Below are 26,997 nucleotides of genomic sequence, written 5' to 3' on the forward strand. Positions count from 1 at the left end.
GGGAGGTAGATCTGAATGTCATCAGCAAAGGTGTGGAAGGACACATTATGTTTGCGCAGCACATCGCCCAGAGGGAGCAAATACAGAATAAACAGCAGGGGGCCTAGAATGGACCCCTGAGGTACCCCACAAGTTAAAGGAGCTCTGGGAGATGACAGTTCACCGAGGTGAACAGAAAAACTCCTGTTATCCAGGTAGGACTGGAAAAACTTTAAGACAGTACCTTTCAAACCGACACAGTGTTGTAGGCGGGATAACAGTATGTTGTGATCGACAGTGTTGAAGGCTGCTGTCAGGTCTAAGGTTACTAGGACAGCAGCACAACCAGAGTCTGCAGTTAAAAGCAAATCATTAAAAACTCTCAGTAAGGCGGTTTCAGTGCTGTGACGAGCTCTAAAACCAGACTGAAACTTCTCATAGACTGTTGTTGTCTAAAAATGACTGGAGCTGCCTGAGGACAACTCGCTCCAGTACTTTGGACAGAAAGGGCAGATTGGAGATGGGCCTATAATTAGAGAGTATAGATGGGTCCAGGTTAGGCTTTTTGAGGAGAGGGTGTGCAACAGCATGCTTAAAAAGTGTTGGGAAGCAACCAGAGCTGGGACAGGCATTGATCAGGACCAGAAGGACAGGTCCAACTGAGTCCAGGACCTGCTTCAGAAGACGAGAGGGGATGGCGTCAGTGGAACAGTTGGTAGACTTGACCTTGCAGACTGTTTCATGCAGCTGAGAAAGAGAGATTAGCTCAAACTGGTTAAAGGCAGATTGGCACGAGGGAGAAACACAGGGATTGAAAGGTGGAGGTGGAATGACAGACTGCAGGGAGGAAATCTTATTAACAAAGAAATATAAAAAGTCATTGCAGAGGGTGGCAGAAGGTGTGAGGCAAGTGGACGTATGAGGATCAACAATGGAATTTAAAACACGAAACAGAGTCTGAGGTTTATGGACATTTCTGCTGACCAGGTTAGATATGTAGGAGGACTTAGCCTCTTTAGCAGCTTTCTGATAAGTTAAAAGAGAGTCTCTCAGGATATTGAAGGAAATGTGCAGCTTGTCCTTTTTCCACTTTCTCTCAGCACACCTGCAGGAGCGCCTGAGAGCACGAACAGAGTCTGTAATCCAGGGTTCAGCGTGAGCTTTGGGACGGAGTGATTTTAGGGGAGCGATGGAGTCCAGAATAGAAGTGCATGTTGAGTTAAAAAGAGCAGTTAAATCTTCTGCACACAGGGAGTCAATCCAGTCCGCCGTGGAGAGCTCAGAGTTGTTGAAAGCAGCAGAGAACTGGGATGGTACATGGGTATCGATGATCCGGTGGCGGCGTGAAGGAGCTTTAACTGCAGCAACAGAATATTGTGCAGTGGCAGAAAACAGAACAGGAAGGTGATCAGAGATACACACACTCTCACAGATTTCAGAGACGTGGATACTCAGGCCGTGAGACATGACGAGGTCCAGTGTGTGACCCTTCTCATGTGTGGAGCCAGAAGATGAAATCTGATGACAGTCATAAACTGATTTGAAAACACAGGCAAGGCCTCCACCTTTACCAGAGGACCTGGGAGAGTTGAAAAAACAACAGCCTGGAGGAAGAAGCTCAGAGAAAGCCACAGTCTCACCAGCATGTAGCCAGGTCTCAGTCAGGAACATAAAATCCAGTTCATGAGAAGAGAAGAAATCCTTGAGCAGAAACGTCTTATTGGAGAGGGATCGAATGTTGATCAAAGCCATAGATAAGGTGAGATCAGTAGCTGTCATCGAGGTTGATGTGCGGCTGAGTGGGCGGAGGTTTGAAATAATGGTACCAAGTCTGCGGATCCGTGGCCGGAGAGGAGCCGATGACCCAGCACCCGGAACAGGAGCAACCAGCGACGTACTTGGAGAGTCACGCAGGAGAGGAGCAGGCATCAGGCATGGGCCAAAGGTGGAAGAGAGTCGCTCACCTGAGGAGAACGCCACCGCCGGCATGGCGAGGAGCGAACCAGACGACTGAAGGAAGCGCGGGCTGAGAAGCAGGCTCACCGGTGCCCCTCCAACAAAAGTTTTCTAGACATGCCACTGGCTGACATCAGACTGGTCATATTCCATCATCTATACCTGAAATAATCATCAAACACACGCAGAGCAGAAACATGTGGAAACATCTGGAGCTCAGTCTCAGTTTGACCCCTCAGAGGTTTACCTCAGTCCTGCTCCTCTGCTTCCTGTTTACAGCGCACATCATGCTGTGTACTGAGGGTCATGTGGTCAAAGCGAGGCCCTGGTACTCTGACAGAGAGCGAGCACAGTTATCCTAATGTGTGACATCACTTCTAACCAGAGAGCATTCAGCTTTCACAGCCGCCACCATCCTGTCACACTGAGCATGTGCAAACACAGCTCTCAGCTTCCATCACTCACAAGCTCCACCCTCCACTTAAAAGCCCAGAACCTTGTGACCAACACAGCGCAGGTGGGAAACTCACCTGTGGGTGTGGCTGTTACTCCCCTACAATCTCTGATGTCACAGCTGTTAAATTAAAAAGCTGAAACATACAGGTGTTTACAGAGGTGTGGAGCTTTGGACGTAAACACATTTGGAAAACTAAGCAGCAGCCATGTTTGGAGGCTCACTCAAGTCCTCCCAGCTGACAGTAGAAAAGTCTGAGTTTTACTGTGAAAACCACAAACATGTTTAATGAATCATTTTTAGAACTTAGAGAAACTGTTCATGTCCAAGATCTTTCCAAATACCAAATCTATAAACAAGCTTTACATGAAATGAAGCAAACTCAGGTATTAAATGTACAAATACTTGAAAGTGTTTCCACAACAATCAGGTGCATATACAATAAGATAGCACACAAATGATTTGTGCCACTACAAAAACTACTTCCTGTCCACCAGCAGACATTAAGGCTGTATCCCAATTCAGGGTCTGCAGCCTTAAAGGCCGCATTTTAAGGCCGATGCCACTGGTTTCATGTTCCACATGAAAGGAGGTGACCACAGTGTTATATTTCCACTGTAGTGTCAATACACTATTAGAGCTTATGCCGGAGTCAGACTGCACACACAATAGTTTGTTTACAAGTTGACTTCTTCTTTATTTGGAACACAGAAGTAACACACACACATAACAGGGCGTGGTGCCCCCTACTGGCGATAGCTTGCATAGCACACAATAATTCTTGGTTCATACATAACATCTCCTCCCCACTAAGCTATGCGACCGTGGCACCACCCGCAGAAACATTTCCCATAACAAAAGTAGTACCCTTTTTTAAAAAAAATTTTTATTATTCCAACATTCATGAAAACCGGAACTAATGTTGCCTTCTGTATGAATTTCTTTATAGTTGAGAATAATGTCTCTGAACGCCAACATTCTCACTGAACTACTCAATACGCTCACCCATCACGATAACGAGCGGGTGGCTTGGTGACTCTCACTGGGTAACGTCTTACAGACTCTGTAACCGGTGTACAGTCAGTCGGTGATGATTTAAGAGACTGGGGTGTTTCTGGAGGTACGGTGGTCCCCATAACTTGTTCAACAGTCTCTTCCAGCAGAGTTGTACAAGGGTGAAGCATGGTGTCACTACCACTCTGGGCTCGTGACATCTGAGAGCTTGTCGGAGGATCCACTGTGACCTGCTGAGATACTGACTCAGGTCGTGTCAGCATCTGATCCACATGACGTTTCCACACTCCTTGGGCTCCCACATTCACCTTGTATGACACTGGCCCAGTCTTCTCCAGCACGACACCGTGCGTCCACTTGTCCTCTCCCTTCCTATAATTGCGCACCAGGACAGGCTCGCCAACAGTGAACTGTCTGTCCCTGGAGTGTTGCTGTCGGCATTGTTGTTGCGCATCTTGTGATCGACGCACTGCTCCGGCCACACTGGGCTTCAAAAAAATCCAGTCGAGAGCGCAGCTTGCGTCCAATGAACAATATAGCTGGCGTTTCTCTAGTTGTTGCATGGGGAGTGTTGCGATATGTCAAGAGGAACGTGTCAAGGCGTTGTTGCACAGGTGCTGTACCCCTGGAAGCTTTCAGTGCATGCTTGAATGTCTGCACAAAACGCTCAGCCAAACCATTAGTGGCAGGATGGTACGGCGCGGAGCGGATGTGTTTGACTCCATTCGCTTTCAGGAACACCCTGAATTCCTCAGAACAGAACTGCGGTCCGTTATCACTCACCAGGACGTGGGGAATGCCATGGCGACTAAAGAGACCCCGTAGCACTTGTATGGTTTTACCAGCTGTGGTGCTATCCATAATATGCACTTCAGGCCACTTGGAATGTGCATCTACCACCACCAGGTACATGTGACTTTCAAATGGACCCGCAAAATCCACATGGATCCGTTCCCACGGACAGGAAGGCCACAGCCAAGGGTGTAAAGGTGCTAACCCAGGCTCTTTTTGCATACGCTGACAAGAGTGGCAGGCTTTATCTTGAAGCTCAATTTGAGAATCAATGCCAGGCCACCAAACATAGCTGCGAGCTAAGCTCTTCATCCTCACCATCCCTGGATGTGCAGTGTGTAGCTCTTTCAGGACATGAGAGCGCAGATTAGGTGGCACAACCACCCACAAGCCCCACATAAGGCATCCCTGCTGTATTGTGAGTTCATGTCTGCGCATCAGATAGGGTGACAGCTCTTGATCTGTGTCCTTTGTTGCTGGAAAACGTCCAGTTGTTACCATTTCCAGCACACGAGACAAAGTGACATCACACAAGGTGTCACGTCTGATCTCGGCGACACTGACTGGTAATGTGTCCAGCTGAGATGCGTAGAATACCTCAACCGCTCCCTGTTTCTCTTTCTGTGCAAGGGGCAGAGGTAAACGTGACAGACCGTCAGCATTGGCATGATGTGCCTGTTGGGTTTAGATTTTATTATTGTCATTTGTATTAGGAAACATTTAATCATATATGCTTAGAGGTGTATAATCAATTGTGTAGTGATAAGTTGTGTGATCTTTAACAGGCTACAGAGGCTTGGTGTGTATTCCACACTGGAATGCACACCTGCATCTTGGGGGCATGGGAAGAGGTCGCATCGTGTTTTATTGTTTTATGGTAGGATTAACGTAGCTACATTTGTTTTAGTCTAAGTGCTTTTCTGTTTAGATGAACTGCTGGACTTCCTTACCGGGGGGGTCTAGTCTACCCTCTTCCTGACCAAGGATGTTTGCCTTCGTGCTTTCATGTTGTTATATGACCCTTTTGACACACACACACACACACACACACACACACACACACACACACCCGTTTCTTGGGTTAGAGGGACAATTTCTGAAATTTTTGGCAAATCAGACTGGACATAGGGCTATGGGGACACCGGGTTCCAGAGGTGCTAGAGCTACAATATGCATATCAAAAATCATGAAAAAAATCAGCAAACCTATACACAACTTAAAATTTAAACATTTTCTTTGCTCGACTGAGATATAAAAAAGGCTATTTTTTCAGACATTCTGGTGGTTTGTAGAGACTTTTCTGTAGCTCGGTCTATAAGGACAGTCTGGTGTACAAGGTCAGTGATGTCATCATACATATACACAAAGTATAGTCTGTTCTGAAGGGACACATGGTGTGTAAAGCCAGTCTACTGTACACACACACACTGAGTAAATCTGGTTTAAAAGGACACATGGTGTGTAAAGCCAGTTCACTGTACATACTCACACATCCACTAAGTATAACCTTCTTAGAAAAGAACGTGTATTATAAGACTGTGACTGATACATCATTATAGTAAAATTGAATAAATTTGCTTAGGCTGCTGCCCCTGCGACCCGGCCTCGGATAAGCGGTTGAAGATGGATGGATGGATGAATAAATTAAAAAAAAAAATAATAAAAAGACTATATTTTGGTTTTCTCTGATGAGCATTACAATCTGACATACAAGCTTACATAAAACACCACAGATCATATCTGTTGTGATCTACTAACAGGTGGTCAAAGTGTCATTAAAACAACTAGAAGCATAATAATAATAATAATAATAATAATAATGGATTGGATTTATATAGCGCTTTTCTAGGCACCCAAAGCGCTTTACAATACCACTATTCATTCACTCTCACATTCACACACTGGTGGAGGCAGCTACAGTTGTAGCCACAGCTGCCCTGGGGCAGACTGACAGAAGCGAGGCTGCCATATCGCGCCATCGGCCCCTCTGGCCAACACCAGTAGGCAAGTAGGGTAAAGTGTCTTGCCCAAGGACACAACGACCAGGACAGAGAGCCCAGGGATCGAACCGGTGACCATAACACAACAGTGCTTGCATCAACTAGAACAAACTATGTATTATAGAGTTTTTCATTGTCCTGAAGAAACTGGCACTGAGTGGCTGACCAATAAAACAGCACCTTTGCACACCAGGGGTGAGTCGGGCTGACACCATGACTTATACATAAGACTTATATCAACACACAACACATTTGTTGAATTACTGAATTATATTTAATATAACCAGCTCAATAATCAATTCCTTAAAAGGACAGCATTGTAACAATTATTGAAGGAAAATAAAAGTGAATCCTGGCATTAAAAGACTCAGGCTAACCACACATCAAAACAAAACACTGCCTGTGAGCACAGTGAAGTCAACTACATACTTTTTGAATGGAGAACACTAACCTTGAAATCAGGCCCAGAAAGGTAAAGGCTCAGACTGTCAAAAAGTGCATTTAGTGTTTAACTTTTTTTTTTTTTTTTAAAGGCCAGTCCTCTGTTGCGCACAAAATCTCGAATGTTTTGAATAGATCTCGTCTCCAAGATAGGTTGTTCCTTTTCTTTGCACTTCAGACACTGCTGGTTGGTGACAGTGATACCGTTTTCAATAAAAGGCTTCATATGTTTCATCACCGCTCCTATCTCCTCCTCAGACCATGGTCTCTTCACACACCGCCTTGATGAAACACGTAAACCTGTTCAATAAAACAAAACAAATTTGAAGTTTAAAAAGATCATGTGAGATGCACTTGTAGGTAGAGATGGTGTTCAAAACTGTGAAAACAAGCTGGTACTTGTCTAAACAAATTGTGTGTGATAATAAATAGACTGTAGACCTGATAAAATTTAAAGTTTGATTGTTTTCATTAACATGATAGTTCATCACACTGCTTGGTGACACAAAATACATTCAGCTTCTTTATATGTCTTTATATGTTATATAATGTCTAACCACATGATGTTGGTGTTGACTGCACATAGTGCCTAGTGATGGACATGGCATCTGATTTAGATCATACCTTTAGTAACTGAGTCAGGGACAGGAGGTGAACCAGAAGTCACACAGGCATCATTCCCCTGGTCATCTAAAGAATATTGCACAGTATAAATGTATGGGCTTAAAGAGGCTTTCTGCCTACCAATCAAACACCATGGGCACAGAGGGGACAGTGACAGCCAGTTCTATTATACTAACTATACACATGGCAATGCTGCTGAACTGGATGAAGTCAACAATACCTTGGGTAATAAGTTTACTGGGAAATGATGTAGATTTTGCACAGGCCAAATCTTGCTTGGCCAAAACTGATGAAGCATCAAAATACTAGTCATAAAGCATTAGTGTCACAATTAGGAATGGAACTACTAACAATTGACCATGTAAAAATGTACTGATGGTTAGTAATATTGTTCTATACACAATCCCAGGTTATCGTAATCAGCATAGTAGTGTTAATAGTAAAGTCTGATTTCATTTTTAATGCAATGAAAAACAGAGATGCAAGTGGCATTAATGAAACAAGAGAGCATCGTTATCATACGTTACTGCATATTTCACTGGATTTGTCTCTGAACAGGACTAACTCACAGATCCCAGCTCATTACATAAGATATGTTGGGCAAACTTTGAGTACAGCATTGAAAATGTACCTTGAGCTGCAGTCTCGGAGAAGTGAGGCAAATCAGAAGTCACAGAAGTTAATATTTCTTCATTGTCATTGATAGATTTTTCTAGCAAAAAATAAATAATTTATATATATATATATATATATATATATATATATATATATATATATATATATATATATATATATATATATATATATATATATATATATATATATATATATATATATATACACACACACACACACATATATAATACATACAGTGAGGAAAGTAAGTATTTGAACACCCTGCTATTTTGCGAGTTCTCCCACTTAGAAATCATGGAGGGCTCTGAAATTTTCATCATAGGTACATGTCCACTGTGAGAGACATAATCTAAAAGAAAATTCCGGAAATCACATTGTATGATTTTATAACAAGTTTTTTGTATATTTCTTTGTAAAATAAGTATTTGAACACTTGAGTCAAACTATATTAATATTGCCTTTGTTAACAATTACAGCGGCCCAACAGTTCCTGCAGTTCTTCACCAGGTTTGCACACATTGCAGAAGGTCTTTTGACCCACTCCTCCACACAGATCTTCTGTAGATCTGTCATGTTTTGGGCCAACACAGACTTTTAACTCCATCCACAGATTTTCTATTGGACTGAGGTCTGGAGACTAGTGAGGCCACTCCAGAACCTTGAAATGCCTCTTACGGAGCCACTCTTTGGTTTTCCTGGCTGAGTGCTTCAGGTCCTTGTCTTGTTGAAAGACCCAGCCAGAACCCATCTTCAATGCTCTGACTGAGGGAAGGACGTTTTGGCCCATGATCTCACAATCCATGTCCCCGTTTATCTTCTCCTTAATACAGTGCAGTGGTCCTGTCCCCTGTGCAGAAAAACAGCCCAGAGCATGATGTTTCCACCCTCATGCTTCACTGTAGGATGGTATTATTGGGATGAGACTCATCCTTCTTCTTCCTCCAAACCCCAACAATGGAGTTTAGGCCAAAAAGTTTTATTTTGGTCTCATCTGACCACAGGACTTTCTCCCATGACTCTGGATCATCCAGATGGTCCCTGGCAAACTTCAGACGGGCCTGGACATGGGTTGGCTTAAGAAGGGGAACCTTCAGTGTGATGAATGATTTTAAACCATGACGTCTCAGTGTATTACTGATAGTAGCCTTGCCAACGGTGGTCCCAGCTCTCTTCAGGTCATTGACCAGCTCGTCCCGTGTAGTTCTGGGCTGATTCTTCACCTTTCTTAGCATCACTGACACCCCACGAGCTGAGATCTTACGTGGGGCTCCAGTCCGAGGAAGACATTAGGCTCTTCCATTCAGGGGCGCCTGCAGGAGTCTTGCAGAGGGTACGCACAGTCACCTGCACGCGCTCCATCGCGCACACGCACATGCGTGCACACGCACATGCGTGCACACGCACTGTCGCGCACCGAGCTGCTTGGCAGTGTCTCTGGAGCCCTTTCCAGCTTTGTGAAGGTCTAAAGTTTTGTCTCTTGTGTCGTTGGACAGCTCTTTGGTTTTACTCATGTTGCTGCAACACTTTTGACAGATTGTGGGGTGCACATGTGTCTTTATGAAAGCTAACGGCATCAAACAGGTGCTGCTAAATTAGAATCATGAGCAGAGTGTAGTTGGACTGTTTAAAAGCAGAATAACAGGTCTTTGAGGGTCAGAAATCTGCATGATAAGCAAGTGTTCAAATACTTATTTTAAGCAGTAATATACAAAAATATTTTAATAAAATCATACATTGTGATTTCCGGAATTTTCTTTTAGATTCTGTCTCTCACAGTGGACATGTACCAACGCTGAAAATTTCAGATCCCTCCATGATTTCTAAGTGGGAGAACTTGCAAAATAGCAAATACTTACTTTCCTCACTGTAAATGGTATTAACTACACAGCAAAGTACAAACAGAACTGCAATAACATTATCTAAAATATATATATAAAATGTAAATTTTAAATATTTTATCAATACAACTGCAAAGTCTATAACACAGAATACAATAATTTCAGTACCTCGCAATGTGGAAGCATCAGGGAGTTGCTGTGATCCAGTAGCCATCCCATCTATGTCATCTATAAAATTGAAAAAATGTTATTAGACCAACCATATTCACAAACACCAAGCCAATTTAACAACATATAAACCATGCATACCACCAATTTCATCCAGAGTTTTTCCTTGAATATCCTTCACACTTCCCTTCTCCATGGCCATGAGCAACTTGGAGATCTTAGCCAGCTGAATTGTTGATTGGGGCAGTCGATAGTATTCTCTATGGACCCTAATGTCATGGCCGAGGAAATCGGCCAGCTGGTCTAGTTCATTATCTTTCAAGTTCATGACTTGGCTTATCGTGGCAATCTGTTTGCGAAGGTTAGTTGATCTGAGGTTCTGAGGATGTTCAGCTCCCCAAGCATCTGCAAACTGACCAAACTGCCCTCTGTAGTGACCATCACTACAAGGAATGGCGAAAAGGTACATATTGTTTTCAGATACCCCGCACTCTTTCCTCTTACTAACGAGGAGTGACAGGTTATTGGTCATATCAGAAGTCAGGATCACAGCCACCTTTCGTCCTTTTTTCCCCTTCAGTTCCACTCTGGCAAACTGTTGGCAAAGCCTTTTCTCAACTTCTGTAAGCCCAGAGCTGATGTCATCGTTTAGTTTGGACATGTCACGATCTTCAAAATTTTTGACAGTCATACGTGCTACTTCACCTTCCCTCCTCCTATTGAACAAAATCACTTGACAAAGGATCACCTTTGCTAGTGCTGCATAAGTTCCTGCTGTTGGGTTATCACCTAGTTTCTCCCTAGCTGATTCCACTTGCTGACCAAGATATAACTGCAGCTTCTGAACATCTCTGGTCAGTGGAAGGCTGTCGACCTTGTTGTATTTTGCCTCACTCAGGTTTGATAAGGCTGAATGGGAAACTAATTCAGACCACTTTGTTTCATGAAGTGTGTGAAACCTCCTGATTGAATCGATCGCCTCTTGATCCTCTTCCATGAGAGCACGACACATGATAATATCACTTATTTTTCTGAGAGAATGTCCAAGCTTCAGGGCCAAACTTGGGGCTTTGAATGTGCTGGTTTCAGTATCAAAACCTGAAACTCTCTTGACAGCATTAGTAAGAATAAAGAAGTTGGCTGGTTTTATTGCCTCTTCCATATTATGGATTCTTGTTGTGTGACGCAAAGTCACAAGTAATCTCCCAAGTTCCCTTACTTTCTGTCTTATATACTCATGCTTTGATCTGTCACTTCCATGCTTATTAAAAAGAGACTGAGCCAACTGCATAATATAATGATCATTCCTTATTGCACTAGACACATCATCCTTGTGCATCTTGCCCAGTACTGAGTTCACTTGAAATTGGCTGAGACATTGTGGATTGAGTAGATGCTATACCAAAGACTCTATCTTTCAGCTTCTCTTCAGCATTATTCTCTGGTCTTAAAGCACATCTTTTCATATGCCGAGAAACTTCTTTTCTGGATATCATACCCTTACAGTATAAGCAGTACTCGTATGTCTCAGCGCTGCTGCTGCTCTTTTTTGAGATCCTTTTCACTTTAAGACAACCTGATCCTGTGGTTTTAACAGCAGAGTTGTGCTTGAAGTTACCAAGGTTTCGTAACCTTTCAAGATGAACTTTTCTGTCCTTTGATGATTTGGGTAACTGAAGCACCTGGGCGACTTCAGCATTTTCATTTACATGCGTCTCCAGATGACGTGCAAATTTTGTTTGAGGTTTTCCACACACAAAACAAAAATTGACTGTGCTTTTGATTAATTTTGTTGACTTGGTTGGGGATTCATTTTGGCTAATATCCACAGTACTCTTTTCGCTACATGCATCTTTTGTTTTCTGCTGGCATGACTCTGAGCTGTCTGGTTCTTGGTCGGGATGAAGATCATCAGTAGTTTCAAGATCATTCAAAATGTGCTCAAAGTTGTTCTTAACATCCATGGTCTGTTCTTTTTCAGCAAAAGTAACGCATAAATCAGGCATGCTAGCAGCATGGGAGTTTTTTGATGGTCCAGGTAACTCAATAGACAACTCTGTTCCTGAGCTTTCTGAATCTGATGCAGAATTTGGGATGTATTCTTCATCAGATGAGACATCACCCTGTTCGTAGATACAGCATAGATTAAATAACAGAAATAAACATGGGAAGGATAAATGCTAAATTGTTCACGTCACAGAGCTCGGGACGTAAACCAAAGTCTCTAGATGTCTTAAAAGTACTAAGAAATACCTCCTGATTTAAAGAAGAAAATGTGCAGCAGATATGTATTTTGTGCAAGTATTTTGATTCTGCTTGATCAATTTGCAATCTGTGATCGATTCAGTACTTTTTTGATATTTGTCCCATTTCTAATATCCAATTTATATTTTTTGAACAATGACATTAACAAAAAAAACAAACACAAAACAAAAAAAACTAAGACACCAGCCCTAACCTGGTCCCGGAGCCCCTCCCACAATGACCCCCACAGATCAAAATTTGTAAAACCTTTGAGACTAGATTGTATGAAACTGTTTTTTTTTTTGTTTGTTTTTTTTTACAAAGGATTATAATAAAATCTAAGTAATATTTTTACAATGTGTTTATTTCTGGCCTCTCTCACATAACTTCTACACTCTATCCAGTCCAAAATCTCTCTGCTTTCAATTCTCTATCTGAGACAACACTTACAAAACTGATTATCCTTATAATTTTGTGATGAAAGAAAAAGGAAGAGCAAGCAACATGTGGCAATCTTCACGAACTGCATCTACGTCAATATTAACTATATTATAATGAAGCCTGCGTAAATTCAACCTGGGAGAAACACCTGCACATCATCTCCATCATCATCATCATCATCTCAACTCCCTTCAGCTGCTCACTCTGGCGCAGCCAATCCGGAGCTCCCTCGCACCTATGCCTCCATTCAGCATCCGGGCATTTAAGCTCTTTCACCCATAGCTCGGCCTCTCAGCGTTTTCGCATCCCTCCACCACCCCTGCACCCCCATGCTTGCCCCCTGCCTCCATACCACCACCAGTGTCCAGACCCCAGGGGAAGACCTCCTACTTCAATCAGCAATGCTTTTATCAACAGTTTTCCCGCCGGGGTCTGACCGCCAAATATTTAATGTTCAATAAAGCATGTCTAATTCTTTCTCCGTATCTGAGTCTTTCCAGGTTGAATTTCACTGTACACTTACGTCGGACATATCCCAGTCTTCTGAAGATGTCTGGAGGCAGATCTTATGCCACACACAACGGCATTCTACAAATACAAAGAAACCACAGCATTAGACAACAACCGATGATTCATTAAGTTATAATTTAAAAAGTAGCGATCCCACACGTCACAAATTATATTCACTAAGACCACTAAATATAAACAAGCATAAAGTGAATTTAAAACCAACGCATAATTCAGAATAAAAAGCAGATTTTTTTTTTAAGTTTAAGACACATTTTAAACTTATGAATATGATATACTGAATCATCCTAATAATAAATTTTTTCATCAGATTTGAGATATAAAACATTGTTATTTTAAAAACAGACTAATTGACAGACAGACAGACAGACAGACATACATACGATCTAATGAGAAACAGAAAAGCTAAAATGTTTATCCTACATTAATTAATAAGGATTGAGATGAAAAGGACTTCTACTAAAAAGTCATTGAAAATGTGTAGAGACACCATCAAGCATTTGTATTGCAAATTGCCTGATTGATCTATTGGAATAGGTCTGGATTAATCAGACCCAGTACCTTATTGGGCTTCCTATATTGACATTGTAAGAAGTTTGCAAGTTTGATGCAATGTTTACTCAAAGGGTTTATTATCATCAAATATCATCTTCCAAGTTTGTGTGTATATGTGTAATTACAGAATGACAAACAGACTTGAGGGCAGTTTACTTCATACATGTTGATACTCTCTTAAATATAATTAAACATTTGTGCATTTTGCTTTATCTTTATATAACAGATCAAATCAGGAACTGTGGTTTTTGCATTGTAACATCACAAATAAGCTAAATCAGCATTGTCAGTACGCATGCACGACGCGGCCGGGTCAGAGTACACCACTACCCACGATGTAAAGGCTGAATTATACTTCTCCGTCAGATATAGGCTTGGTTCTTTTAATACATCCATGGATATAGGCCTACGGGGAAGTGCTGTGCCAGGGTTGCCAGACGTCAGTGGCCAAACCCCGCACGAGCGTCTCCGGGCACCACAGAGGCTGATGGCTCCGAATATGAGGCTTTGAAAGTGAAAGTTTATTTGCAGCTGTTGATTCATTGTACCAACCTTCCCTCAGCTCTAAGGGATCTGGAATTGTCATCTGACAACTGTCAGTCTCGATCTCGAGCAGAGACTTATATCCAAGGTAGCATAGCCTCCCACTCCTGCTGTTTTGTTAAAACTATAGGGGCTTTTTGTAGTGAAAACGCCCAAGCGAGGGCCACGAATTCTTTCTTTCTCTTCCCAGCAGCACTGTATCCCCGTTTCGTACCAAATTCTTTTAAAACATTGACTTTAGGACGCTCAAAATATTCAATATCGCTATCACACGCGGCAGTGTTTACTGTTTACGATGCACGCTGGGTAGTCGTGACCCTTGACCCGGACCGGCATGCCTTGCGCGCGGTGAGATGCTTATTTAGCTTATATGAGCTTGATGTTGAAAGAGTGAAACAAAGATTTAAAGTTGTAAAGTTCAACAGTCTAATCAACAAAGAGTAAGAGGGCAATATACATTATTACAGTATGTTCTCTGTTCTCTGCCACACTAAGCAGACAAACTCAAATGCATGATATGTGATAGTATCTGCCATTACACTGTGTATCATTGCAATGGTTTGAATTGATAAAACTTTGAAGTGATTTTTTTTATTCTTTACATATGAAAATGTAGACCTGACTCATGGTAACTTATGGTATAGTGAAAAAATGCATTAATTAACACAAGATAAATAATACACTTACGCTTGCATCTTAGACCGTGCCATCTGATAGCTGTCAAAGGTGAATGGCATATCCCGCATTTGTCAAGTTTCACCGATTCAAATACCAGCCTATGAATTGTACACTGGAAAAAATTAAAAACATGAAATGAAACATAAAACATTGTTACCCAAATATTTTATGACGAATTAAAAATAATGTTTGACCATTTTACATATTTTCTACCAATCCTTCAGGAGAGATTGAAAGGGAGATAGGAGTTACTTTTTAGATAAAATAGTGAAGCATATCTATTCAATTCCTGAGATTTGTGAGTTAGAGAGAGGGGAATCTATTTAGATGAAGCAAAAGTAAAATACTAAGAAGCTAAAGTGACTGTGAGTAAAAGGTGCATGTATATGTCTGACACAGAAAAACCCAAGGTTTACAAGGACACTGGCCATCAGCCTCATAATGACATCCGAGCTCAAACTGATGCTTTCACTGTTTCACCTCCAGTGTGTGGCCACTCAGTAAAACACACTTGTTAAGGGGACACTGTGGTTAGAAAAGACCTCCTGTTCTAAATAGAGGACATTTCCACCACCGCTGCCAGATGTTTGCTAAAATACTCAAAATGGAGTTTCATGTAAACACCATAACACTTCTAACCATTGGTCAATTTTAAAACAAAGGTCAATTTCAACTCACCTCACAAGCAGAGTCGTTAGGCACAGCTCTGGATGATTGTGGCACCTCTTTCGATTTACTCTCTGTACAAGGGAACATAAGGAGATTCAGTGCTTGACTTTCGTTAAGTCAAAAAAAACACATCTACGCATAACGCAATCAATTCACATCCTTGACTGTTACAATTCTACTCAAAATATCCATCAAGACACTATAGAATCATCAGAAATGTCCCAATACTGGCACATTTTTCATGCAGCAAACCTTCAGGCATGTCATGCATTGCCAGAAGTTAACAACATTTACTCAAAACTGACCACTGGTAAGTTCTTCTGAGAACGCTTGGGGTGACAACTCCTGATACTGGACACCAACTTCACCAATTAACTCTTTCAGAGAAGAAGTGCCACGCTGACCTCCAACAGAATGCACCTAAAAAGATGCAAAGATGAACAAGCATCAATGGTACAGTGTCCATCTGATCAAGAGGGACACTCTCAGTCAAACCTTAAAACACCCAAATGATGTTGAGAGGGAAATGCAATGTTAAATGATGACTACCTGTACTTACAATGATTTAAAGACTGCACATGCAGTATAATTGTAATCAATTGATAAACATGATCTTTACAAACCACACTATTTACCAAACTACACATTGATACAATCTTTAGTAAACAGATGAATCCATGCTAACCTCATGCTCAGAGTTGTCTGCTGTAGGTCTAGATGACTGACACTCTGCTCTTAATTCTCTGTCTGTAGAAGAGAACACAAGACATGGAGACATAGTGCTTTGCAAGACCCCAGGGTTTAACAGGTAGTGCTTACTCAAGCAGGGACTCACCTGTGAATGAGTCTGTAGAGATCACATGGTGCTCCACGTCATGGGCAATAGGCTCTGCAACACACTGTTGACCAGAAGGGATGCTTGCGATCTTTAGCTGGGTATGAAAAGTAGAACAAATATTGTAAACATCTGGCAGCTACAGTGGAAATGTATTTAATCCACTACAAGTGGTCTTTTCTAACCAGTGTCCCCTCAACCCGTGTGTTTTTCTGAGTATGCCAAACACTGGAGATGAAACAATGAAAGACTCAGTTTGAGCTCAGATGTCAGGACAGTGTTCTCACATACCTTGAGTTTGTCTGTGTCAGACACACACACATAGTTAAGCATTTTCTGTTTCACCTTCAGTTAAATACAGTTCTAACTCTCACCCTAACTGCAAGGAAACAGAGTGATTAACCCTTACCTAGTTAAGTGAAGCCAAAGTAAGACAATACTAAGAAGCTAAAGTGACTGTGAGTAAAAGGTGCATGTATATGTCTGACACAGAAAAACCCAAGGTTTACAAGGACACTGGCCATCAGCCTCATAATGACATCCGAGCTCAAACTGATGCTTTCACTGTTTCACCTCCAGTGTGTGGCCACTCAGTAAAACACACTTGTTAAGGGGACACTGTGGTTAGAAAAGACCTCCTGTTCTAAATAGAGGACATTTCCACCACCGCTGCCAGATGTTTGCTAAAATACTCAAAATGGAGTTTCATGTAAACACCATAACACTTCTAACCATTGGTCAATTTTAAAACAAAGGTCAATTTCAACTCACCTCACAAGCAGAGTCTTTAGGCACAGCTCTGGATGATTGTGGCACCTCTTTCGATTTGCTCTCTGTACAAGGGAACACAAGGAGATTCAGTGCTTGACTTTCGTTAAGTCAAAAAAAACACATCTACGCATAACGCAATCAATTCACATCCTTGACTGTTACAATTCTACTCAAAATATCCATCAAGACACTATAGAATCATCAGAAATGTCCCAATACTGGCACATTTTTCATGCAGCAAACCTTCAGGCATGTCATGCATTGCCAGAAGTTAACAACATTTACTCAAAACTGACCACTGGTAAGTTCTTCTGAGAACGCTTGGGGTGACAACTCCTGATACTGGACACCAACTTCACCAATTAACTCTTTCAGAGAAGAAGTGCCACGCTGACCTCCAACAGAATGCACCTAAAAAGATGCAAAGATGAACAAGCATCAATGGTACAGTGTCCATCTGATCAAGAGGGACACTCTCAGTCAAACCTTAAAACACCCAAATGATGTTGAGAGGGAAATGCAATGTTAAATGATGACTACCTGTACTTACAATGATTTAAAGACTGCACATGCAGTATAATTGTAATCAATTGATAAACATGATCTTTACAAACCACACTATTTACCAAACTACACATTGATACAATCTTTAGTAAACAGATGAATCCATGCTAACCTCATGCTCAGAGTTGTCTGCTGTAGGTCTAGATGACTGACACTCTGCTCTTAATTCTCTGTCTGTAGAAGAGAACACAAGACATGGAGACATAGTGCTTTGCAAGACCCCAGGGTTTAACAGGTAGTGCTTACTCAAGCAGGGACTCACCTGTGAATGAGTCTGTAGAGATCACATGGTGCTCCACGTCATGGGCAATAGGCTCTGCAACACACTGTTGACCAGAAGGGATGCTTGCGATCTTTAGCTGGGTATGAAAAGTAGAACAAATATTGTAAACATCTGGCAGCTACAGTGGAAATGTATTTAATCCACTACAAGTGGTCTTTTCTAACCAGTGTCCCCTCAACCCGTGTGTTTTTCTGAGTATGCCAAACACTGGAGATGAAACAATGAAAGACTCAGTTTGAGCTCAGATGTCAGGACAGTGTTCTCACATACCTTGAGTTTGTCTGTGTCAGACACACACACATAGTTAAGCATTTTCTGTTTCACCTTCAGTTAAATACAGTTCTAACTCTCACCCTAACTGCAAGGAAACAGAGTGATTAACCCTTACCTAGTTAAGTGAAGCCAAAGTAAGACAATACTAAGAAGCTAAAGTGACTGTGAGTAAAAGGTGCATGTATATGTCTGACACAGAAAAACCCAAGGTTTACAAGGACACTGGCCATCAGCCTCATAATGACATCCGAGCTCAAACTGATGCTTTCACTGTTTCACCTCCAGTGTGTGGCCACTCAGTAAAACACACTTGTTAAGGGGACACAAAACAGATAAGCTTGCAATCATCACTTGGGAAAGTCATACAAATTCAAGATTTAGTTAAACCAGATTGAATACCACCAAGAGGACATTTAAATATTGTGACTAGGGCTGAAACAACTAATCGATTAATCGACAACTAATCGATTATTGAAATAATCGTTAGTTGCAGCCCTAATTGTGACATCTAGATATGTAAGTTTTAAACAACAATTCATAGGGGGAAATTTTTTTTTAAATGACCCACCTTTTTCCGCCAGGGCCATTCTTTCCCACCATAGTCATAAGTAATTTCACTTCCTGCCGCAATTTCCTTCAGTGCAAAAAGGCAGAGATGTGGCTTCCCTTCTGCTTCAATCAACTTCATTCTGCAATTTGGTGTCCTGTGTTCATCGTTTACTAGTCGCCCAAATGACCCATCTTCAAGTGCTCCATCAATACTGCAAATTTGGAAACATACATTAAACAAACATTTATAGTGACACGCCTATGAACTATACTATAATTTTTAAGCACCAACACAAACACAACATCCAATACAAGTTTAGTTGTTAAATGCATAGTTGATAAGTTAAAGAGGGTCCATCAGTCAAGGACGCGTTGCTTTCTGACTGAGATAAGTGTTTGCGCTTCTACTTGTGCTTAGAGCTTAAACGTGGTTTTGTTGTACTGTCGCGCTGACCTAGTAGGTGTAGGTGTGGCTGTGGCTGTGGCTGTTACTCTTCTCTTCCTCCTCTTGCCCACTACCTGCTCTGTGCTGCTGCTTGCGCGTGGCCGCTGATTAGACCTTGTGCAATCTACAGCTAAGCGCAGCCTGGTGCGCACTGCTCCGCCAGGTGAGTTGAATTAGAGCAATCAAGGGCGGGCGTGCCTAGTAGACTTAAAATGCATGCAGCAGTCATTTGACCCGAGTGTGACATGCTGAGAGGACAGCAAACCAAGCACAATCCACTTTGAGGAAGACTTTGAGTTAGACGGGCTATCGGTAAGCTTGGACTCATATTTGCTGCTTATGTTTGGGAACTATGGAAGCTCAATTGTGGAAATGTATTTATGCTTTGGGAAATAGTTACTGCATTTAAGTTTAAAAAATTATATTGATATTAAAATAAATGTTTAAGTTTGAATAAACTGTTTATGTAGATAGTGTTTCCCACACTTATGTTAATTAATACTAAAAGCAATTACCCCAAATCCTTGGTTAAATCTTAAAACTAGTGTAAATATGTTTGGTTTAATTTAAGGAAAATAATTCTTTGTAAAAGAAAATCCTTGGTTAAAGTCTTTATTAAAATATTTGTAAACTCTAAAATGTATACTTTAAAAATGTAATTGTTACAGAAAGTGTAAAAAATGTAAGGTAGACCACAGTTTATTTCATCTTTGTTGTTTGAAATTACTCACCTCTGATTCAAAAACTAATGAATGTAAAACTAAAACTAGGATAAATGATAGTTTAGACAAAAGTGGCTTTACTGAAGTGTATATTTTTGTTATTTCATTTGTCTTCTGTATAATGCATTTAATTTATCTGAATGATTAATGAAATGTTCTTTATTTTTTGTGTTGAAAGGTTTTTCACCTATCCATCAAGCCATCCATCTACCTACCTCACAGACAGAACACTTGACATGTACTATTTTGGCATTGTACATATTATACAGTAGTTTTGGACACAGTATAACAGTGCACGAGTCTCCGTGTCCACATGTGCCAAATGCGCACAGACACAGGGCCGCTCATTCAGCCCTGGCCATTTGAATTTTCTCTTATTATTTTCTCTTATTATTTTCTCTCTCTATATTATATTTTAAATCTTCACAGCAGCGTGAGCACACTGTCTTAGCTGTAAAATGTAGGCTTATATTATTACCCCTCTAACCCCGTACATTACGCCCGTGAGTGTGTATTAGAGAAGGCACACACAGGCTGAATACGGGGACTAACGGGCCCTCAGCATATGTGGGAGTCCCGTCAGTCCCCAGTACTGCGAGTTCCCGGGGACCACAGGGTCACCGGGAAATGACGGCGCCTCAGTAAGAATGAGATCCTGCTATTCCACGGGTCCGTCACTCCCCCTTCTATAGATTCTGGGGACTGACGGGGCCGGGTACTAGAGGTAAGGACTCGTTAAAGAGCAATATGAGATGTTTGCTTCAGAAATCCTGACCTTGCAATAGAAATGTAAACATTCAGTCATTTTGAATTTACCACAAAGTCTTCTGCTTCCATATGAATTCAAACATGAAGACTGAACATGCGCTGGGGTACAGGTTACGTCTGTGTTCAGCTTCAGTTGCATCAATAAGCTCCCCTCTATACTCGACCACGAAGTCTCCTTGTTTGAAATTGGCTAAAGTGAAGATGCCACGACCTGAAGACACAACCATATTAGAGACACAGGCGTGGCAGCACTGCAAATAATCAATTCATTAAATATGTATATCTGTAAATTGCAAGTATGCAATGTTGTGCTTTTTTCAATTCTACATATATAATAAAGAAAACATGTCCAAGTGCAGAAAACATAAATAGCCAGGCTCGCTAATAACTAAATTATTATTAAAATACCTTTAATTTTAATTTATATTGATGTTTGTACAGGTCACCACTGGTGATGCGTAACCCCTCAGTCTAGCCTGCAGTGTGTCAAAGTCACTCACCTTTAACTGAATTAATAAATTTGATTTCTAACATTGAATTCTTGTCTCTTCTTGCAAGGATGTGATTAATGGCATCCTGAAGGGGAGTGGTTCTCCGTGACATGATTTGCTAAGGAAATCAAGATAAAAATGTAAACCACATCAAAACTTCAAGCCTTTATGCTTACAAGGGCATTAGTAAAGCTGAATGAGAAGCACCCCCCCCCCCCCCCCCCCCATGTTAGCGTATTATTAGTTTAAGGTTATTTTAGTTTGGTGATGAGTGCTGGAGGGATTCTGATTAACAGATAAATGGATGGGGGCGAGGCTGTATTTGTGCAGATTAACTTGACTGTGTTCCACCTGTGTTGATTAAGTCAAGTTTCTGACATGCTCCACCCAATTTCTCTTATTTCACTAATAGCATGGATACTGAAACTGTTTCAATTGAGTTCTATGCTTTCATTACATTCACATAACAGACACAGACAAGGCTGATGTCTGAGTTGTTTTAACAGAAAGCATGCACTTGCAGATATTAAAGATACTTAAATGTCCTAATTTAACTAAAGCCTAACTCTGACTTAGCCTAAACCTGTCTGTCAAACTAAGCTTTAGATCTCTCAAGAATAATGTGCTTCATCAACACAACTATAAGAGAGCAAAACAAATGTGGTGTTTGGTTTTTTTTACAATATTTTATAAACAAATGTGTGCAGAGTGACACCAATACTGTCTCAATTTAATTTCATAAATCTACAAGAGTTTATTTGTATTTGCCTTCCAATGTTTCCTTGGTATTTGGGCAAAGATCATCTAATAGCAGTAGCAGCCATTTTACATTAAACAAGTGATCTTGTCGTGAAAAAGGCCTTCTTTCAAACTCAGTGAAACATCACACACTTGTGTAATTTCTTACCTTGAAACAAGTGATGAGATTAGGCCAGGGTAAAAATAACCCTGGGACAGTCCGGGAATCCCCGCCCCGCGTGTTGCTGTGACCTCCGTGAACCGTTCCGCGTGCTCCGGCCCGCTCCGCCGTCCTCACCTCGTTGTGGTCCGGTCCCCGCGGTGCGCTCTCCGCCGTATGCTTTCCACCGTACCTCGTCGTTCCCTCACCTGCCGCCTCACCACGGCTGTGCCTACTCTGAAGCACTGTGTCTGTCAGAACGCCCGTCTTTTAAAAGTTTTATAATTACCTTCTTACCTTTTCTCCAAAGCGTGTCAAAACTCTGCCAAAATTGATGGATGAATAAGAAGCGCCCAATCAGTCAGTCTAAATCATTGATGTAAATATCAATGGTCTAAATGGGTAATGTTAAAATGCGCATGCGCAGCTTCCAATTTCGCGCCATGTGTATAATGTCCCGCGCTCGTGTATAATTTCCCGCGCTTGTGTGTGCGGCATGCAGGGACAACTCCAACCGACAGGGGGCAGTGGCGGACACACAAATATACAACATATGTCAAGTTTTTGGTTTACAAAGACTTTTGAGAAAAACACTTTTTGGGTATTAAAACATGCCCAGAAACCATTTTAAAAGGTCAATTTTATGAGGACAGCAAAATGTCCTCCTGTAACAGAGGGTCCTCATAGCTCACACACACACGCACACATACACACACACACGCACACATACACACACACACGCACACATACACACACACACGCACACATACGCACACACACACACACGCACACACACACGCACACACACACACACGCACACACGCACACACACATACGCACACACACATACACACACACACACACACACGCACGCACACATACGCACGCACACATACGCACACACACGCACGCACACACACACACACACACACACAGACAGACACACAGTAGAATGAAAACAGGAAATACCTGAAACCTTCCGTATCTCATCTTAAAGTAGGATCGGGGCTTTTAGTGTTCTGCATACGTGCTATAATTCATCTGCAGTCATTGAACTTGTATATAAGCCCAAAAGTCTGTTGATATGTTTGAGTTGATTCTTCAGCACTGGTTCTGCATAAGAATGAGTAAATGTTGCTTTTCTCATTGTTGCTTTGGGTAAAGACACTTGTTCCATTATCCAACTTTGTCAGGGTTCCTGGGTCGTTAACCCAGTGATGTAGGTTTGTTCATGTTCAGTTTATTTTCTACACGCTTGTGTTTCATTGTGCCAGCCTTCTGTCTCTGTGCTTTACCTTCTAGTTCCACTGCATGTGTCATTAGTCATTATATTCAGCTGTGTCCTCACCAGTCTCCAATCGTCATCATCAGTCAGACTATTTAAGTCCTCAGTTTCCTTCTGTCCACCGTCGTGTCATTGATGTTGTTCTTGTCGCATGTTGAGTTCAGTCAGCCAGTTAGTTTGCCAGTCCATTCAGTTCAGCCAGCCATCTTGTCTTCTGTTGTCTCTGTATCCAAGAAACCTCCTCATTCTGCACCAAGAGTCCTGTGTGTGGGTCATCTCTTCCTCGCCTCCGCACACGACACTCCTGACAAACTTAGCCCCATCTTGGAAGAAAATAAAATAAGATGCTAAATGAAAAAGTAGTGGTCAGATAGCAGGTCAGGTAAACTGTGAATGGACTGATTCTCATCAGCACCTTTCTATTTTTTCAGCACTCAAACAGCTTTATACAACATGCCTCATTCACACAAACACTGTTTTCTATAAATGCATCAACAATTTACTTTCCACTGTGTCTTTAGTTTTTTCTATCATGTTGATGTTTGAACATAAAAAGTCAATAGAAGGTTTGAACTGTTTCTCAGTCTGTGTTTGAGGATTTTGGCTGCTGTGTGTGCTTCATGTGTTAGTGTCTCTTTTCTCTACATTCAAAAGATTGATTCATTTACATGATGAATGAGCTCTTCTTATACAGATATAATTTAAATTTATATTAACAATCACCATATAACAGGAAAATCAAACAAATACAACAATCAGAATTCAAATCAAGTCCCCAGATTTTCCCACTTCTGCTTAATAACAGGGTTATAAGTTTATAGTTTTAAGATTATAGTTCGAGTACTGTGTTTGAGTATAAAGGAACAAGACGAGATCATGAGATCAATGTGTGTGAAGAATAGAATTTGTTAACAAATAAAATATGATGAAACTCGGTTCTCCTCAATGGAACTGTTTAGTCAGACACATTGGTTAAAACATGAGTTATGATTTCCCATAAATGCCACCCTTCTTAAAAATGATGTGGCAGTTGGAGAACATGCAGAACTGGTTCAGTGTCTGCGTGTGAATCCTGTTTGTTGAACCAGTTTAATCTGAAAACAAAGTGAGAGTGATGTGTGCAAGTGATAGCTTTAACTTAATGACCTGTGAAAAGATTGTCAGTAATGCTAAAAATGTGTAAACAGATCGATGAATGAATGAGTGAGTGTCTCAGGATGAGCTGACAGAAAGATTAAAAGTCAGCTGCAGGAGTTTAGCTTCATGACTTCACTGAGATTAAAATAAATAAATAAAAATCTTCAGAGCAAACACAAACTCAGAATATGAAGAATGTTTTAAGAACATAACACTTTATCGTCATCGCCGGCATGTTTTGTACCTTAGGCTCATCACAGACAATCATATCCAGGTAATATGATTACCTGCACTAAAGTTACTGTAATAAAACAGCTCAGAGTGAGGGTGTCAGGTGGGAAACTGTTTTCCAGATGTGATTGTTTCTCGTACGGCCATGATGACCTGTATAGTGCATATACATCCATGGATGTTGTTATCTGTTTCTTACTTGTGTGTCTCACACATGGCCTGTGGCCTCCAGATGAAGTGTCCATGTCTGTAAGCACAGACGGCATCCGGGTCATCAGACACCTCAGGATACAAGTCTTTGAAGCGTTCTTTGTGGTCTGGGCTGTGGACCAGCACAGCATACATCACTTCCTGTTTGTACAGCGACGTTCTGAGAACACGCATACGGGGCTGCTTCCCCGAACAAAACTGAAAAGAAAAAAATGTTTTAGTGGAAAACTCACAGAGACTGTTTCTATAAATTATCAGCCTGAGGCTCAGAACATGGACCAACAACACTAAACATGGTTAGCAGATTATCAGTCACATAAGTTTTATGTCAAGTGGCAGTGTGAAGCAGGCAAGATCGAGGACCCAAAATACTGCCTTTCAGAGACAGGACTAAATCAAAAATGCAGCTTTATTGCTGGGTTACAAAATTCATAAAAGCAAACTAGGAGGAAACCAGGAACTAAACAGTCAAGCAGAACACACACCTGGGAAGATCATGACACCGGACAGAGGGAGACCGAGGCACTAAATACACAAGGGAATCGGGGCAAAAAGGACACACCTGGGGAAGCATGGCTGAACATAGTACACACAGAACCAGAGACTGTCAAAAACAGGAAGTATGAGACACACACGGCAACACAGACTGACAAAACCCAACGAACAGAGGGAGGAGATCGAGGGATAAGAGTCACAGTGAGACACACAGTAAAACAACTGAGAAAACAGACATCTAGACAAACATGAAGACAGGAATCACTTAACTGGGGGAACGCTGAGGGAAAGACACAGAGTCAAATACTAACCAAAATAACCTCCCTAACATCTTACTGTCTTTCTGTCTTTTTCTACTTGTTGTTTTTTTGTTTTATGGAAAATACGCTGGAGTCTGTTTCAGTCTCAGGTGATGGATGGACTGGCTACTTAAATAAAGAAGAAATTTATTGAATTTCTATCTTTGACATTTACACATCTCAACTATAAGAAAATAATAGTAGACACCTGTAAATACAGGCATTAATATGAACTGAAGGAGTCCGTACCTGCTCGCTATAGGCCTTCAGCACGTCCTCCACCTTGAAGGTGAAGCGATACGCTCCATACCTGGACTTCTCACTGAACGCTGGAGAGGAGGCAAACTTCTTCAGGAAGCCCGGCTCTGCATGCATGTTGGTCTTCTCCAGGAGCGTCTCCTCAGCTGATTGGATCTCCCTTTCTTGCACAGCCAGACTGAACCACACCAGGGACAGTCCATCTGGATCCTTTGAGCCATTGTTTGGATCCTTGAAGCCTTCATCATTCTTGATTCCTTGTAAACTTAATTTATGCGTGTCGTGTTTTAGATAAGATGCATGAAACTCTGGTGAAAACTCTTTAGGTCCAGGGTATAGGGGGATGTTGCTCTTGCTGAGATATTTCTCGTACATATGAGTATCTTGGGCTTCATTTTCCAACTCATTCAATTTCAAATGCCTCCCTTTAAATTGTTTTGGTCCAGTATAGTTAGATTTTTTTCCTTGTCCCGCCATTACCAGATGTGAGTGATGATCAAAAAAACGAATGAAGAGTCCGGACTTTCAGGAGTATCACTCTTTCCTAATGTGGAATGAGTGAGCTGTGCTTTCTCATATCCTGAGCATTTATACAGACTGAGCCAGACCAATGACTCATCTGCTGGTCACACACACACACACACACACACACACACACACACACACACACGCACACACACACGCACACACACACACACACACACACACACACACACACACACACACACACACACACACACACACACACACACGCACACACACAGTAGAATGAAAACAGGAAATACCTGAAACCTTCTCATCTCAAAGTAGGATCGGGGCTTTTAGTGTTCTGCATACGTGCTATAATTCATCTGCAGTCATTGAACTTGTATATAAGCCCAAAAGTCTGTTGATATGTTTGAGTTGATTCTTCAGCACTGGTT

At 41.5% G+C, this 26,997-nt stretch overlaps 2 protein-coding genes and 1 long non-coding RNA gene across 6 annotated transcripts in view; 1 reads left to right on the forward strand and 2 right to left on the reverse strand.

Annotated features, from left to right (window-relative positions):
- Positions 1–26,997, forward strand: part of LOC145426036 (uncharacterized) — a 315,349-nt gene that overhangs the window by 203,855 nt on the left and 84,497 nt on the right. The gene's annotated exons all lie outside the window — the stretch shown is intronic.
- The window catches only part of LOC145425991 (NACHT, LRR and PYD domains-containing protein 12-like), a 262,822-nt gene that overhangs the window by 120,557 nt on the left and 115,268 nt on the right, over positions 1–26,997 (reverse strand). The window lies entirely within an intron of this gene.
- On the reverse strand, positions 6,647–26,642 carry LOC113029369 (uncharacterized). Of its 2 annotated transcripts, XM_080299548.1 has the most exons (21): positions 26,066–26,642; positions 25,012–25,220; positions 22,169–23,767; positions 21,271–21,379; positions 20,819–20,981; positions 18,855–19,047; positions 17,993–18,089; positions 17,843–17,904; positions 17,463–17,577; positions 17,167–17,228; positions 16,396–16,492; positions 16,246–16,307; positions 15,866–15,980; positions 15,570–15,631; positions 14,901–15,003; positions 13,111–13,175; positions 10,044–12,025; positions 9,903–9,962; positions 7,892–7,972; positions 7,261–7,326; positions 6,647–6,936 (listed from the first exon to the last, which is right to left on the reverse strand). In XM_080299548.1, the coding sequence occupies exons 4-17, from the start codon at positions 21,371–21,373 to the stop codon at positions 11,228–11,230; spliced, it is 2,097 nt and encodes a 698-aa protein (XP_080155674.1). In that variant the 5' UTR covers positions 21,374–21,379; positions 22,169–23,767; positions 25,012–25,220; positions 26,066–26,642; the 3' UTR covers positions 6,647–6,936; positions 7,261–7,326; positions 7,892–7,972; positions 9,903–9,962; positions 10,044–11,227. The 2 variants fall into 2 exon arrangements, with proteins under 2 accessions (XP_080155674.1, XP_080155675.1); XM_080299549.1 differs by lacking the exon at positions 26,066–26,642 and having other exon boundaries at positions 25,012–26,052.

Source organism: Astatotilapia calliptera, chromosome 3 (genome assembly GCF_964374335.1).
Source record: "Astatotilapia calliptera chromosome 3, fAstCal68.1, whole genome shotgun sequence".
Lineage (NCBI taxonomy): Eukaryota > Metazoa > Chordata > Actinopteri > Cichliformes > Cichlidae > Astatotilapia > Astatotilapia calliptera.

What these genes read in the sequence shown, in the direction of transcription:
- LOC113029369 (XM_080299548.1), bottom strand. Translation starts at nt 21,373, where the DNA reads ATGTCACGGAGAACCACTCCCCTTCAGGATGCCATTAATCACATCCTT. An exon ending in TGGAAGCAGAAGACTTTGTG is followed by an intron (nt 19,048 to 20,818) that starts GTAAATTCAAAA and finishes CCAAATTTGCAG; the next exon opens with TATTGATGGAGCACTTGAAG. An exon ending in CTCTACAGACTCATTCACAG is followed by an intron (nt 17,905 to 17,992) that starts GTGAGTCCCTGC and finishes TCTCTTCTACAG; the next exon opens with ACAGAGAATTAAGAGCAGAG.